Here is a 17,378-nt window from a genome sequence, read left to right as displayed (position 1 = left end):
GCACAGATCCTGATGTGGGGCTTGAGTCTACAAACCATGAGATCATGACCTGAGCTGAAATCAAGAGTCAGAGGCTTAACTGACTGAGCCATCCAGGCACCCCAATGACCAATGTTTTCGCACTCTCCTTACACCTCTCTTATTTCCATCACCATTCTATTGTTTGTACTTTAGAAATTCCTGGGCTGCCTTTCTCTCTATTTGAAAATGGGCAATTTTCAGTTTCCATATCTTTCTTGATGGCTAGACAAACTCATGTTAGCCTCTTTCCTGATCCTTGAACCATACTATCTTTTACTACTCTCTCTCTGTATTTTCTACCCCATAAAATGTTAAGATCCTTGGGGACAGGGATCAGATCTTTTACTTCTCAGTGATTCCTTAAATACTTAAAGCAATTCAGACATTCAGTGGCTTCTCAGAAATGCTTCAACTTATTGAAGATTTTATAGCAATCGTGCATGGTGTTATTTCAAGTGCAGTGAGTGATATAAAGACAGAGAGACCTACTCCTATTACACAGAAAACTATTATACAAGGCAAGGTAAGCCACAACAGAAACAGAAACTAAATCCTGCAGGGGAAGGCAAGAGCACTTAGAAAGGAGAGTTAATACCTGTTATGGGGAGAAAGAAATGACACCTTGGAAAAAGCAATATTTGATATAGATTTTTGGAGAAGGGACAGGAGTTTGGGGGTACTTAATGGAAGGGAGCACTCTAGAGAACAGAGTGACTCAGGGGTGGTCTTGCTGAAGTGGATGGTATCGGAAAGGTAATATTGGGGTGAGTGACTAGAAAGTTAGGTTGAATCCAGGGTGCATCTGGCACCAGGGAAGAAGTTTATATGGAGGGGCCATAAATGATTTTGAGCAGGGGAGTGGCAACTCAGCGGTCTGCCTCAGGAAAACTCATTCTGAATCTCAGTATTGCCTGTGTTAGGTCATGATCAACTGCAGTCACAAGACTGCACTGAGAAAGCCGGGACCAGTAAGTAGACTTGAACAAAGAATGTCTCAAGATATTGGATTTTGAACACCTCATCTTTTTGGCAGCAACTATACTAAGTTAGGGGGTCCAATAGTCATCTGTGGACGGGGCCAGCCAACCACCAAATTATTTTCTGTCAAACTCTCTCCCTGTCCTCCAATCCCCCACCCTGTGGAGAACTTACTCCATAGACCAGCTCTCCCACCATGCCATTCCAAGCCTTGGTGTCAGGGTCACGGGCTCCATATTTTCCATCGCTGACAATCTCAAGACGGTAGGAGTAGCCCACATGTTTGGCAATCTCTGCTGCTAGCTCTACACAGTAGCCCTCATAGCGGTCATTGCCCTCAAACTGGTTGGCATTCTTCTTGAGCATCACATACGGATCTTCCTGGTAGAAAAATGGGGGAGAGAGAATGTGGGTTGTGGGTCCACTCATAGGTAAGGAGGACTTTGGCATGGCAGGGAAAGATGTCAACAACGTTGGTTAACTTTGGTCTCTCTAAGTCCCTAAACCTACTTCCTGTATTTCTGCTCCCTCCATTACAAAACTTCTTGGGCTAAGAAAGTGAACTCTTAAAATAAGAATATTTCATAATTCACATGTGGAGCTCACCCTTTTAAATTATGATCCAGGAGCTTTTGTATTTTTTGGAGGTGCCTCTAGGGCACTATGTTGGGAAAGTAGGCCCTAACCAGTCTCCAGATTTCTCACAGGCAATCACTGAAAATCACAGCAGTTCAGTGGATATAAAGTAGCTAAAGTGCTGGCTTTTAGGAGACTTTCTTAGAAAATGGCTTCTACTGAAGGAGTGTACAGTCTGAGAACCACCATAATTTAGTCTCACCATTATGTCTCATATATGGGTAAACTATGGCTCAAAGGAGGGTAAGTGACTTATCCCAGTATACAAAATGAAATCATAGCAGAACCAGAGTGAAAACAGCATCTCTAATTTCTAGGAAACTCCTTTTTCTACTCCCTCTTTCTACCTATAGCATGGTTTTGGCAAGAAGAACAACCAGCTTATGCTCCTGGGGAAAACCTTTGTGTTGGTCTAGCTTACATCTAGATAACCTCAATGAAGGACTGAGTACTCACTAGGATTGTAGTAACGATGTATGTTCTATTCTGGACACTTGAATTGTCCCCCCCAGCTTGAGCATCGGTGGCTGCAGGGACAAACTTATCATCTTCATTCCAGTAACCGATCTGTTAAGGAGAGGAAGGTGGTGACGTGAGATGAGACAGGCTCCTCAGGACTGGCTTACTGTGGACGACCCAGCCAACACCAGACAAAAAAGCAAGGATCTAGGCATCATATCATACCATATTGGACACACCAGGCTCTAAAGCATTGGTAGATAAAAATAACAAGAGGTAAAATGCTCTCCATCCAGGTCCTCCCAGTCCCACCCCTTTGAACATCCTCACCATGATGGGCTGAGCCTAGAAATTGCCCCTGTGAAGAGGGGGCGGGTTTAACTCTTAATGCAGCTAGAATATTTTGTACAATGCAAGCCATGGCTGTGGAAACTAAATTCCTTGCAGCTGTTCACAAGCTCAAACCCCTTTTTCTTTATTTCTATTAACCCTTCTCTTCCTGAGCTCATTCTGAATGGCAGTTGGAATCATACGATTTAAACATTAAATTCCTTTTGCTTTATTTTTATATTTACCTGTATTTTTTCCATCTAGATTTAACTTCCTAGGTGATTGTTATTTTATGCTTTATCATTTATTTCTCTTATTTCCAATTATGAAATATTATAATACTGAGTATATATTAGTGCCTAAAATTATTGGCTGAAAACATTATTATTTTTTTAAATTAGTGGGTTATTTATATTGGCTCATTTTCCAAGATCTTTCAGCTAATATTTATTGGATCCCTATCGTGTGCAAGGCTCTGAGCTAAAACACTGGTAGTATTGTGTGGGAGGTTGAGAGAGATACAAAAAGTCTATGAGGGAGTCCTTGCTCTGAGAAGTTCCCCAGTCTACTTGGGAAGACATGACACATGAAACACACAAGGTCATAAAGGATGGACAGTTTGAGCCCAATCCTTTCAGGTTGGAGAGACCATGAACATGTGCCAAGATGTAAAGGCAGGAATCTTCCCAGATATGTAAGTTCAATGGCTTCTAGGTGGAAGATAGGGTTAGCCTAAGAGGGCAGTGCACAAGTGGTAGAAGATGGATTTTTTTTTTTTTTAATTTTGGGAGAGGAGAGAAAGAGAGAGAGAGAGAGAGAGAGAGAGAGAGAGAGAGAGAGAGAGAGAAAGAGGGAGATTCCCAAGCAGCTCCATGCTGTCAGTGTGGAGCCAGATGGAGAGCTCAATCTCATGAACTGCGAGATTATGACCTGAGCCAAAATCAAGAGGCAGATGCTCAAACCACTGAACCACCCAGGCGCCCCAGGAGACACCTGGATTTGAATGCCAGGCTAAACAATATAGACTTTATCCTGAAGGTAACAGGAAGTCATGGAAGGTTTGGGAAGAGCAGAATGGCATGGCTAATACACATACACACACAAACACACACCTCTGTCCTGTCTCTCTCTATCTTTAGACATTGTGTTTTGTTCTGTGGTTCTTCTTGTGGCTGTAGATGGAGGGTGAGAAAGAGAACTGGAAGTGCATTTGCAGAGGAAAGAGCAGGCCTCCCACCAGCCAGAACTCAGACCAGGCTCACACAGCTGAGGCCTGTGCCAGGGGTCAACTCAAACAGCACTGTCTCCTTGATGCCTTCCCCAGTTTCGTTGGAAAAAAGCCATTCTCTCTGTGATCTCACTGCTGTTAACAACAACAATGATAATTGCCAATGCTGATTATGTTCTTGCTATTGTCAGATGCTAAGTGTTTCTAAGTTTTTGTGCCATTTCATTTGGATTAGAGGTGTCTGTAACCTGCCCAAGGTGATGCAGCTGGAAATTGGCTCTGCATTTGTTGCTAAGAGGGGACTTGGCTTCCATGATAACATGTAATCATTTTAATTAACATTTATTGAGCACTTACTGGGTTTCAGCCACTCTTTTCTTCTAAGTGGTTTTTTTCTTTTCTTTTTTTTTTTTTTATGTTTTAACTTCTTCCATCCTCACAAAAATCTATGAAGTGGGTACTTAATTATCACCCCCATTTTAAATGTGAAGCAACTGAGATGTGGAGAAGTGAGGCAACTTTTCCAAGGTCACAGTCAAGTCATGGAGCCAGGATCTGAGCCAGGAAGGTTGACTGCAGGGCCAGTAAGCTGCTAGCTGGCCCTTGAGTGCCTCAGGTAGGTCCCCACTGGCCCTGTGGTCTGGCTGTTTGTATGTCTGTCGCCATCTCTCCACAGTTCTGTGGGTTCCTGATGGACAAAGCCAGAGGTCTATTCCTTCTAGAATGATTTACTTAGCATGGCATATTCTTCCATAAGAAGCAGCTCAGGAAATGTTTGTTAAGAGAAGATGTGCTTCCAACAAGGAGACAGTGGACCCTACTGGGTGCTAAGACAGTCCAGAGGCTTGTCTCTCAGGGCATCGGGTCAAGATCTACCCTTGGTGCAGGCCTGTGCTCAATACTGCCTGTGTTAGGCACTTTTAGTCAGCACAGAAGGAGACATTTCTCCCTAAATGACACAAGAACCAGAAACTTAGATTTCCAGAATGTCAGAGGTGGAAGAGGCTTGAAGAATCACTTCTTCCAACCCCTTTCTTTTACAGAGAGGGATGAGGGGACAGGCACAAAACCAGGATGCAGTCTTGACTCCCTCACTTTGCTAGGCCAGGGCGCTGGAACCCTGGAGCACCTGTGGGGACTTTCCATGCCACTTTCCTAGGAGGTGGGTGAGGGGTCAGAAAATGGGAGACAGCTCTGGGTGCCCCATCTCTCCTTCAAAACACTCAGTTCTGCTTTTTATCTCTTTCACATATTGGGATCCCTTTAAGAGTTCACTTTTACAAGGAGCCCTCTGGTTGAAAATGTTTAAAGCCACTAATGTAGTATATCATGATGCAAGTTTTCAAAAGATTTCCAAAGTACTTTCACAACATTTAACTCTTTAGCAAACAGCACAAGACAGGTGTGGGATTGTTTTCTCTGTTTTATAAAGGAGATAACTGAGCCTTGGGGAAATCAAATGATCTAATTTATAAATATAGAGATTATATAGCAGATTCGTGGCAGGGCATAGGAGCCAGGGCATGACCTCAAAGGTTAGGTTATTTAATGTAATCAATACTAACTCAGGAGCAGGTCTGGCAAATGTCATTTTCCCCCCACAGATGACGCTTTCCCTTTCTCTTTCTTTTCCTTCTTCCCCTCATTCCCTTCCTTTCTTCCCTTTTACTTTCCTCTTCACAATCAGGCACAGGTTTAGCTCCTTCTAATGAAACCATCAGTACAGAGCAAGTTGCCTTCTCTGATGTGCAAAATCTAAAATCTACAGTGTATTATTACATATTATTTTTTTTAAGTGGGGGCTTGATAGTCAAGAGATTACTCTCTGATATAGACAGACCTGGTTTAAAAGGTGGGCTTTCCTGGGGTGCCTGGGTGGCTTGGTCGGTTGAACTTCTGACTTCAGCTAAGGTCGTGATCTCATGGTTTGTGGGTTCGAGCCCCAGGTCGGGCTTGCTGCTATCAACATGGAACCTGCTTCAGATCTTCTGTCTCTCTCTGTCTCTGCCCTTCCCCTGCTCGTGCATGTGCACATGCTCTTTCTCTCAAAAATAAATAAACATAAAAAAAAGGTAGACTTCCCTAATTACTAATCTTTGGCCAGTTACCTGACCTCAGTGGGCCTCGGTTCTTGCTCTGTGGAATGGATACATCAGGAGTATCTGTCTCTTGAGGTTTGCTGTGAGGATGGAAGGAGTTAATGCATGGACAACAATGAGAGCTGTATGTGGCTCATATTAATGCCTAGTCTAAGGGTAATGCCTAGTTGAAGGCTAGCAGGCTTCTATAGTATAAGACATTTCAGTATCAATTTACTATTGAAATTATCAATCTCTAAAGAAAAAGTGTATTATTTTAGAGCATTTCTCAAATTCATTTGGCAAAGTAACCCTCCTTACATGCAGAATGCCCTAGGATAAGTGTGCCGCAAACCACAAGACATTGCTCTAAAATCCCAAGTTATTTTGATAAAGGATAGGGGGAAAAAGCAAGATAAATCTGTTGTAGGCCAGATTTATACTACTTAGAAAGAGACTTTAATTTCTCAAGATAGTGGTCCTTCAAAGCTAGTATTGTGGCATTAGTTGTTAAATTGGGATCTATAAAAGTTACTGCATAGCTTGGTTTATATACAGCTTCCTTGATATCAAAAGCTAGAGGAATAGCTAAGTGTCATAAACAAGTTTATTTGATGTCTGACCCTTTTGTAGGGAAATAAAACAATATTGCCAGTCAAAAGAGTGGGGTGATGCCAAAACCCGGCCTGCACCTCACATAAGCTAGCAGTTGAGAAATCTGGCTCCACAGTTCGATGAAACGAAAGTTGACAAAGAGTTTTGAAGAGACACTACACTTCAGAGATGAGAGCAAATTTCCCTTTCTTGGAGAAATGGGTTGGATTATTATACAGCACTTTGATTCTCTACTGAGGATATGCAGGACCTTTGATTCTCTCTGAAAGTAAATCAGAGCTAGTGGCTGGGTAAAGACTGGGGCCCATTATTCAGGAGAGGATTTAAACAATTCTAACAGTGAGAGGTCCTCTCCTGGGGCCAGTTATAATTTTTGATCTTCTGTTTCCATCTGCCTCTAAAGATTCTTTGAATGTAGGAAATGAGTCTAGATGATAGATTAGCTTTTTTTAAGTGAATGAAGTCTAAAAAAGAGATAGTTATAGAACAGTAAATTCAACTGATCTACCTTGCACAGTCAGCAAGTCAGATTTACACATTTGTATCTCTCGGCTGCCTGTAAAGCCACAGCCTGGGGACCTCCGAAAATGAGATCCATTGTAATACAGTTTTTAAAAGTAGGTTGCCTATTGTGGCAAAGTCAACTAGATGACCAGCAAGGACTCTTATTCTCTTTCCCTAGCATAGAGGTGTTGGCAGGAAGTAGCTCCCTAGCCAGCAATTACATTTCCCAGCCCATGGGGCACCTAGGTGGGCCAGAGGATTGGGTTCTGGCCAGCAGAACACAGCATAAATGATGCCCATCTCTCTTGGTCTGACTCCCTCAAATCTCTAGCACAATTTCTGCTTTCTTTCTTCCTCATCTGTTAGCTAGATGTTGATAGCCAGAATGATGCAAACGGGCAATGGAGCCTCTATAAGCCTGAGTCTTAACCAGAGCCCTCAGTCCAAACACTGGTCACCAGGTGAATGAGAATTAAACATCTATTGCATTAAAGAGCTAATAATTCAGAGTTTCTCTGTCACTGAACCTAGGGTTTTCTTAACTAACCTACTTAAAGAATTTGAACTTAACATGTTTATGTATGACTTTGAATTCTGCTGTAAGTGTTATTTAAAATTTTCCAGCATTTTTTTTCTTACTTGCTGGCAGATCTATGGAAATATGGGCCAGAATAGTATGCACCCTGGTTGCCCAGCAACATCCAATAAACTGTCTACTCATTTAATAAAAAGCCATTTATTTGCATGTGCTTACTATGTGTCAATATACTGCAGGGGTTGAAGGTATAATACATAACACAACTGTGGTCCCTGATTTTAGACAGCTGGCATTTTAGTGGCAGGAAGGTGGAGAAGAGGGGAAGAAAGACAATATATACCCAGGCCAGGGGTCAGCAAACTTTATCTGGAAAGAACCAGAGAGTAAATGTTTTAGGCTTTGTGGGTCACACAGTCTCTTTTCTAAGTACCCATCTCTGCTGTTGTAGTGCAGAAGCAGCCACAGACAATATCTAAACAAATGAACGTGGCTATGTTCCAAAGAAACTTCATTTATGGATACTGAAATTGTATTTTGGGAAATTTTCACATATGATGAAATAGTTGTCTTTTGATTTGTTTCAACCATTTAAAAATGTAAAAAAAAAACTACTAGCTCATGGGCTGTACAAAAGCAGGCAGTGGGATGAATTTGCCTTGCAGGCTGAAGTCCGCCAACCCCAATCTAGATCACTAAGCCAACAAGAATAGATCAGAAGGGTTAAGCATTAAGAAAAAAAAATAGAATGGGATAATGGGATTGTGCCAGATGGTGGGGGCCACTTTAGATAACTTGGTCAAGGACAGCCTCTCCAAAGTGACTTCACTTGAGCAGAGACCTGAACCACAGGGAGAGAGAGCACACAAAACTGCAATGATAGAGAACATCAGGTAAAGGGATGGAACGATGTCAGTGCAGCTGTGCAGTGATGAGCTAGCGACAGAGGAGCAAGAGCTCATGCCAGAGGGAAGCAGCCTCTATTTTCTGAAGGTCAAGGGAAGGAGTTATATTTCCCTGCAACAGGAAGCCAAGGGAAAGTTGTAGGCAGAGAAACAATAGAACCTGATGCATATTGACCTTACAGAAGGGCAAGGATGTAGATAGTGGGACTAGGTAATAGGTAAGGAGGCTCCCATATGCATCCAGGATGGCGTGGGGGTGGCTTGGGCTCTAGGGTCAGCAGTGGAAACAGAGGTGGTTGGGTTAGAGCAATGTCTTAGAGCTATAAGAGGATTTGGCACGTCCAAAGTTGGGGAGCAAGGATTTACAGAAAAACTTCTGAAGATCATATGGAATGGAAGGCTGTGAATTCTTTGGGACTTTAGATTACTTCTGACATCAGCAGGACTTTGTGTCACTTTTAGTTTGCTTTCCTGCCCATGCTTTCCTTTCTAGTTACTCAGAGGGTCAGAATCCAGGATAAGAAACTCAGGGCAGGGCAGGATAAGGCAAGGCAGGGCAGGGGGACTCAAGTCAAGTTGCAATGAGAAGTAGACGCCTGCAATCAGGTCAGAAGCTAGACAGAGGGCCAATGATGATGGGAAAGATGGTTAAAATTCACAATGCTGGTCCCTTGATGAAAGACCTTGGAGAATTTTCCCTACACTTCTCCCTTGGCAGTCATTTATCAGAATTTGTGATCCAACCTGGATCTGATGAGGTATTTTAGATCTCAGATAGAGATCTCTACATCGGTACCCCCTGGTGAACAAGATTTCCTGAGGATTTAGCTTTAGCAGAGCCAACGCCAAATCTGGCATCTATGCTGCTAAATGTATGATGCACGGATGCTTGGAAGTGTGCACATTTCACTGGGATGTCAGATTGGACCCAGATACCTAGAGGGTATCTGTTGGCACATCAGTGCCAAGGATATAGGCCAAAAGATCAGGAGAGTGTCCCTGAGGCCCCAAATCAAGCAACAGCAGCTCCTCTTTATTACATATATCAGGTAAGGCCACGTAATGTTTACTGAAACAAGCACAACTAGGTCACTCTTAAATCTGAGGAATTACTTTGCTAGGAGGCTGATTGAGTAAAAGGCCTGAAGCCACAGATGTAGAGGAATTGATTTTCTCCAAGTCAGATTCCCTGTAAACAAAGGATGCTTGAGCCCACAGTCTAAGCAAGAATTTAGTCTTGGGGAAGTAAGCTGGAAAACAGCCTTGGGATCTGAAACAATAAAGCACAGCCATTTGCTGGTGGATTTTAAGGTTACTCTGTTCTTTCTGTTTGGTGATTTATCCATTCCATAGGCTTGTACAGCCTGATTCACTCAAACTCAAGGCTGACAAAAAAAAAAAAAAAAAAAAAAAAAAAACAAAACAAAACAAAAAACAAAAAACAAAAAAAACCCCTGTGGCCTAAAGAAGGGAGTTTAAACAAACAAACAAAGCATGTGCTGGATGTCGATTACATGCCAGGAGCTGCTTTTCTGAATCCCTCACTACAAGCTGTGGAGGTAGGAGGCACCGTTGCATTTAATTCTGACAGTGACCCTGTGCGGTACAGGATATTATCCCCCTTTTGGAGATGATGTAACTGAGGTCCAGGAAGGCTAAGTAACTTGTTCTAGGTCACGTGCCTACTGAAGAACAAAGCAGGGACTTAAATCCTGGCCTGTCTGCCTCCAAAGCCCAAGCTCATAACCATTCTGCCTGTGTTTCTCACCAAACCACCTAGAGCACTGGGAGCCTCTCCACTCGGGAAGCTGGCTTTTTAAATGTGCAGACTCCCGAGACTCATCTCTGTTCTCTTAAAGCAGAATGTCCAGCTTTGGGGAACCCAGGAATCTCTATTTTTAACAAGGCCTCCAGGTAATTCTTCTACTTGCTCAAGTGTGAGAACTGCCAATCTTGCTATGATGAGTCCTCTCCTGAGGAGAGCTCTTGATGTCGTGCAAATTTGGAGGAGACAAGGAGGCTTCCCACAGTCTCTGGTGAGGTTTAAGGTCAACATGAAGGACTGAGACCTGTGTTCCCGGGGGTAGTGATTGGGGAAGTTCCCACTGATGGGCGTTTCATCCATTGAAGAGGGTCCCTAACCCCACCTGCCCTGAGGGAGTCAAAGCCCAGCCCAGAGAGGGACAACTTGACTGGAGGCATAAGCTTCACAGGGATGCTATCACATGCATCGGCGTCCATGGTGTCAGTGCTGAGAGGAACTGAGGTTTGCACAGCCCAGCACCTCTCACTCATTTTAAAGACCCAGAGAAGTTAAAGCCACCCTGCTGGGCGATGACCAGGCTGGGGTAGAAGCCTCTGCCTTCTCTTCATCCTTATCTCATTACCACTATGTCCCCAATATACCTAGCCTGCTGCTAATGGGCAGGGAAGAATCTGGCTTTATTTTCAACCACCCCACTACACTGCAGGGAAAAGAACTAGATAAACACCCATGTTTTAATTTTGACAAACACGCAACTGCTCATAGGTAGTATGCATGTGCCAATTTCGTCCACAGGAGATAGTATTTTTCCGCCCTGAGGGCAGTAGGCCATTCTGAGGATTCTGAGCAAGAGCCCAGGTCCATGGTCAACAATGTTCTGTGTAGGAGCAAACTTCTTGCCTGCCCAAGTCCTTACCCAAAAGAACTGCTTTTATGTTTTCATGTACCATGCAGGGGTGACACTGCCCCTTCTTCTCTGCATCTGAAAGGAAGAAGGGCTGGGGAGGAGGTCACGTAACTGGTGTCCCTTCTAAGGACAGCAAAATACTCTGAGCTCTCCTCCGCAGTCATTGGAAATGTTCCAGTTGTGTTCTGGAGCCATTCAGCTGTGGCAGCTGCTGCAGCAAGATGAGTGTGGCCTGGAGAGTCACGGGGCCCGTTTCATTATAACTCACTGTGGGACCTTAGGCGGCCTACCGGGCTGGCCTGCCTCAGTTTATCCATCTAGGAAAGGGGAGCTATATATCATGAAGGCTGATATTCTTCACAACCACACTAAAGAAAAAAAAATACTTTGAAAAAGATAAATAAGTCATCTCAGGGCTTGTAGACTTTAGTCACATAACAGCTCCTGACATTTGCCATACCTGTTAGTAACCACTCACTGAACAATGATCAGGTGCCAAGGCATACATGATATGTCTCCATTTTATAGATGTGGAGATTGAGGATTGTAAGAGTTAAGTCACCTAGCAGATGTCTTTTCCAGCATGGGAGTTTGTAGAACAGGGGATAACAGAAATGAACTCAGACTTAGACTATTTTTGGATGGGCATCCCTTGCAGTAAATTTTGTCCCCAAGGACAACGCCCTTGTGCAATCACCATGCCAAAGGTTTGCTGAAAAGTGGTTATGCTCCTAGTGGCTACGCTCAGAACCAGATAGAGAGCCCTGTTTGGCAACTACTGAAAGTTAACACAGGTAGTGGGCCTACTGTAGCCGATTCCTGAAGTGTGCCCAGTAGAAGGTGGGAAATGGGTTCTGGGTCCTCAAAGTGTTCACAATTTAGGAAGAAGTATGGGATGTATGTGAATGCACTGCAACAGGAGACAGTGTGCTGGTGTCCTGGTGACGTCACATGTACTGTGGGAACACAAAAAGACAAGAGAAGGCTTCTATTGGGTGAGGAAGGAGTGATGATAGAGAAGTCATTGAAACTTGGCCTTTGTGGCAGGCAGAGTAATGGCCCCTCTGAAGATGTCCATACCCTTTCCCCAGAACCTGTAACCTGTCACCTTACATAGCAGAAGGGACACTGCAGATGGGATTAAGGTTACAGACCTTGAGATGGGGAGATTATCCTGGATTATTGGTGTGGGTCTAAACCAATTATGTGAGTTCTTAAAAGCAGAGTATCTTTCTTGACTGTGGTCAGAGAGAAGATGTGAGGTTGGGTCAGATGTGATGTTGCTGGGTTTGAGGATGAGGAAGGGGAATATGAACTGAGAAACATGGGTGGCCTCAAGAAGAAAGTAGAAAAGACCAAGAAATAGATTCTCCAGAAGGCACACAGGCCTGCCGGTATCTTGATTTTAGCCCAGTGAGACTCAAGCAAGAATTCTGACCTATGATAAATTTGTGTTGTTTTAAGCCACTGTTGGAAGTAATTTGTCACGGCAGCAATAAAAAACAAACAAAACAAAACAAAACAAAAAAAAAAAACAATACAGCCTTGGGAAATGGGATGTGGTGAGACAGACTATGATATACAGGGTGGGGTTCCAGACAGGGGAGCAAAGGATATAGGTTTATGGGAGGTGGGGACAGAAAGGATAAGCAGAGCTGTTACGTAGAACTTTCTGTGACGATGGAAATGGTATACATCGGTGCTGTCTAGTATGGCAGTCACTAAACCACATTGATTCTTGAGCACTTACCACATTGCTAGTGCAACTGAGGGACTGGCTTTTAAATTTTGTTAAGTTAAAAATTAAATTTAAATAGCTATGCATGGCTAGTAGCAACTGTATTTGACATCGTGGGCATAGAGAGCATGAAGTTTGAGACATTAAGATCTAACTTTCAATGTCTCAGGCCCAGCCCTTAGAATTTCTGCACACATTAGGTCATTTAATCCCCTAAGTGAGCCTAGGAGGTTGGCATTATTTATGACGATCCCCATTTACTAGATGAGAGAACTAAGGCACAAAGAACCTGAATGACTTATCCAGAATCACAGACTGATAAGTGGTGATGCCAGGAATGACCTCCAGGATTCCAGAGCCAATCCTCTGACCCATGTCACTCTACTAATATTCTACCATAATATGCAATGCCTCTTACCACTACATCATGCCATCATAAGAAAGAAAGAATATGATGGAGGTCATGGACAGGATAATAGAGGCTGCCACGAGGGATAAACAGGAGAGGCCAGGGAAGGCATCCCTAGGGCATGACATTTACTCTGAGTGCTTAAGGAATTGAGGAGGAATTGGCCAAGAAAAGGAAGGGAAGGGGGTAGAGAGTCCCAGGTAGAGGGAACAGGTATGAAAACTCCAAGGTGAGGGAGAACGTGATCTATTCAAGCAAGTGAAAGTTGATCAGAATGGCTGGCATCAAGAGAGAAAGAAAGCGAGTTTCTAAGGTCAACGGTGGAGAGATTGGCAGAGACCAGACAACACAAGTTCTGGTAAAATTGTGAATGCTTTCCAAGGATTTGAATGTTATTCTAAAAGTTAATATGCATATATACTATATATTATATATGCAAACACATACACATATTTTTCACTCCTTCTGTATGGAAAATGGAGTGGATATGACCAAATGTGGATCAGGAGAAAATGGTTAATGTCATCAGTAACCACATTCCTGAGTTCTTCAGAATCCCTCAGGAACAGCAGTAGCATTTATATACCTCTATTACTTTATATTTTCAAAGTACTTTCCCATCCTTTCGATCTTCACTAGTACCCTGCGACAAAGGTAGAGATTTTTATCTCCATTTTGCAGATGGGTGAATTAATTCTCAGAGAAAGGAACTGACTTGCCCAAAGTCCCAGCTGGTTAGTGGCAGAGCTGAGTCTAGAATCCTTGTTGCCTGAGTCTCTTCAAAGAGATCCAGTCCAGGAAAGATGGGCTCACAAGGCTCTCCGCTCTGGCCCTCTCCTCTCTGGAATGGAAGCAAAGGTGGCCTTTACCTTTCGGATGCCATCATGCTTCATTTCAATCACATGGAGGGTGTAGTTGGTCCGGCGTCCCTTCTCATTAAATTGAACATTTCCTGTCAAGCCTTCAAACCGCACCTGGAAAGCAAAGCCAAGTAGTAAACCATGAACTCAGAAGTTCCACTTGTGCTTGTTTGCTTTTTCTGCTAAAGTGAAAGTCCAGAACCCGAGAAGCTTACATGAGATGAGGTCTCGGAGTCACGTGATGACTAAGATACTCCTTGCCCACAGCAGACACGGCTATGGGCAGTTCTCTTTCCTACCAAACTGAGATTCATACTGAAAACCTTTTTCATCCATTGCCTTAGGCAAACAGTAATAAGGGATCAAAGTAGATTCTGATAAGAAATCTCTGTGCCATCCTGATCGAACACCTCCCATCGTGACCACCTCCAGGGGCAGTGCCTGCCTCTCAGACACACGCCTTTAGTAAAGAAATAGGAGACCTGCAAAGGAAAGGGGGCCAGTGCACCATTCCTGGTGAGTCAGGAGAAGAAGCTGGCCTTATGAAGCCTTGAGCCATGCTTGAATATGGTTCCTTGGTTCCCTTGTGAGGCCGGGAAATAAAATATGTGGGAATCTGAAGACCTGACATTGGAAGGCCTGAATTTGACCCTGGGAAACCAACTGACCTTGGAAGATTCACCTCTCTCAGCCTCCGGTTTCCAAAATTCCTGCCCTGTCTGCTTTAAAGGACACAGCAAATGTCAAAGTGCCATGAAAACTTGAAAGCACCTGAGGAGAGCCCTTCATGTTAAGACCAGAGTAGGCAGGGCTTGAAACAAGTCTCAGCTGGTTAAAGGAAAATTTGTATTCAACCACAAATATGCTTCATGGGATTTCTTTTCCACAAATGAGTCAGATCAAACTTTCATGGCCTCAAAACTTTAATCACAGAAAAGCTCAAGTGGTCAACATGTGGGATTCAAGACCTTTAGGGCCAAGTCTGCTGCTCTGGAGGTGACCAATAAATCTCACCCAAGTCTACTCTCCAAGTAAGGATGAGTCTAGCTGTATGTCATCTGCTCAGGTGTAAGAAGCCACATTCTCTAATGGTGACCCACCATGGGTTCTCACATCAGTCTGGCCTAAGGCCAGTGAGGTGAGTCTCTACCTATAACCAATATGAACGTGGCCCTGTAACCCACCGTTTATTTCTCCCCTTCAAATAGCTTAAAAGGAAGACTTATAGGGCTTTATCTTTTTCTGACAGTGACCAGCTTCTATGCCCTCAGAAGGTATAAGAATAGTTGGGGTGTGTGTATTTGAGAGAAGGGGTGGGGGAGTGGAAAGAGAGAGGGAGGGAGGAAGAGAAGGAGAGAGGGAGAGAAAGAAAAAGGGGGGCTGACTGCTCTGAGGATGACCCTCTCGTCACCTTCTGGTTTGAAGTCTCACTGGGGAGGCCATGACAGGCCCAGAGTGCTGGACAAATTATACAACAAGATTTTCACTCTCTCAGCTGAAATATGGAGAAATCCTCAACTCTGGAGAAGTCTAGGCTGGCTTTGCTTTTCAGAGAGAACACAAAGCACAGATCTTCCTAGAAAGAATAAGAAGGGAGCTATTCCAATCAATTAGCAACTGCACCTTCTCACCTTGGTCATCTCGTGATCATCTCTGGCTTTCCCATTCATTTGGGTTTGAGAGAGGTATGCTAAGTATGGGTTTAAGTAACTCATCTGGAAAAACAGACTGGGGCACATGTGCAGATGAATGGGTGGGTGAGTGACTTTCCCAAACAGAAGGAAGTATGTCATTAATGATCCAAATGGGCATCTATACTTTGGCCCCGGTCTCAAGTCTCAGTCCAATTACCAGTATGGTGTTTTAGTATCAATTGTGTAATATTTCTATGACTCAGTTTGCTCGTTTGTTTAACAGGACCAGTTAGGGGTTAATTATGTCATAAGGTTGTTTTAAGGATTAAATGAGATAGTTTATGACCAATGCTTGCTGCATGGTGAGTATTCGGCAAAGGCCAGCTGTTGTTGTTACCAATGGTGTAGATAATAACTACCACCATTTGACAATGTTTTATGTTTACAAAGTACTTTCATGCATATTCATCTCCATATACAGGAACCCCTGAAGGTACGCATTTAGGGATGATCGGCACTTACATGGGAGAAACCAGAACTGTGGAAGGTAAACTGATTTGCTCAAGACTTAAGACTTTTCAGTGTCAAAGGCAGGCCTAAAATCCAGAGCTTTTGATATTCTAGTATATTCACTGATGATACCAAGTAGCCTCTCAAAACAGGCGACAATGCTATCATGTTAGTCTCTGAGTAAACACAGAAATGCACACAGTAGTATGTTCTGCGTGCCTACTGCTGTCACCCGCTGCTACCGCTGGGCATTTCCCTGGCCATGCTGTGTTAACTCCTAATGAGGCGGCCATGAACAGGTCACCGAGCCTATCTGTTTCTGAGTTTCCTCCTCAAAGAACTGAAGTGTTTAGCATATTGCCTGGGACAAATGTAAAATGCATATTATTTAAATGATGATGATGAGGAGGAGGAGGAGGAGGAGGAGGATGGCTACTACTATTGTAGGGTAGTAGGGTGGGTAAGGTATGGAAAAATAAGATGATTTCAACATTGAAGCCTTGAGTCTGGTTAGTTGTTAGAGCAGGGGACTCTTTCACCAGAGATGAAGGTGTTGCCACTGGCATTTGTACAAGCCTTTCTCAGTTTCCAAAAAAATCATCATTAGCAAAGTCCTAGGCCCTCTACCTGAAGGCCCCTTGCACTGCCACAGTGTTTTCACAGGAAGGTATTCACTTGATGTTCACAGGAACCCAGCAGGGAGCAGTAACAGCAGTTATTTTGCCTATTTTACAGATAGGATTATTGAGACTCAGAGCTTATGGCACTTGGGTTCAGAATTCACAGTAAGTCATGAGAGGTCTGGGGCGGCTGTAGGCTCTTACAGAAGCCAAGACTTACACACACTGAGATAAATCAAAGCATGGGAAAGCAGACATCTCTGAACGACCCTTCCATTATGGCAGAGCAAAGAGAGGTCAAGAGAATGGCTTAGCCCCAGAGCATTCACATGGACAGTCTGGACTCACAGTCAGAAGAAGCAGCTTCTCAGAAACACCCACTTTGGGCAAATCTAGAAACTGGTCTCTTTTTCATCAGGGCTGAACTTCTTAGCCCTCATCACCACCGCAACCCGGCCCCCCCCCCCCCCGGCCCTATCTAGGGAGACTGGGGTCAAAAACCGAGTCCCCCCTTGGTTCCTGCTTCCTGGAACTCCCGTCGCCATCCTGGCGTCTGCCAGCTCCCTCTGTGAGAAACAAAGAATTAGCCGTGGCTTCCTGTAAGTGGTACTGGGTGCCAGCTCAGAGTCTGTCGCTCATGAGAGGC

At 43.8% G+C, this 17,378-nt stretch overlaps 1 protein-coding gene across 3 annotated transcripts in view; it reads right to left on the bottom strand.

Annotated features, from left to right (window-relative positions):
- The window catches only part of GRIA1 (glutamate ionotropic receptor AMPA type subunit 1), a 305,276-nt gene that overhangs the window by 92,826 nt on the left and 195,072 nt on the right, over positions 1 to 17,378 (bottom strand). For all 3 annotated transcript variants that reach the window (XM_053907050.1, XM_019464484.2, XM_053907051.1), the window contains 3 exons: positions 13,978 to 14,082; positions 2,092 to 2,202; positions 1,174 to 1,380 (listed from right to left, as the gene is read on the bottom strand). In XM_053907050.1, coding sequence (XP_053763025.1) covers positions 1,174 to 1,380; positions 2,092 to 2,202; positions 13,978 to 14,082 — 423 coding nt within the window. The remainder of the gene's footprint in view (positions 1 to 1,173; positions 1,381 to 2,091; positions 2,203 to 13,977; positions 14,083 to 17,378) is intronic.

Source organism: Panthera pardus, unplaced genomic scaffold (genome assembly GCF_024362965.1).
Source record: "Panthera pardus isolate Hobbes unplaced genomic scaffold, ASM2436296v1 HiC_scaffold_2, whole genome shotgun sequence".
Classification (NCBI taxonomy): domain Eukaryota; kingdom Metazoa; phylum Chordata; class Mammalia; order Carnivora; family Felidae; genus Panthera; species Panthera pardus.
The sequence above is the reverse complement of the archived record's forward strand: the minus strand, read 5'-3'. Positions and strand labels throughout refer to the sequence as shown.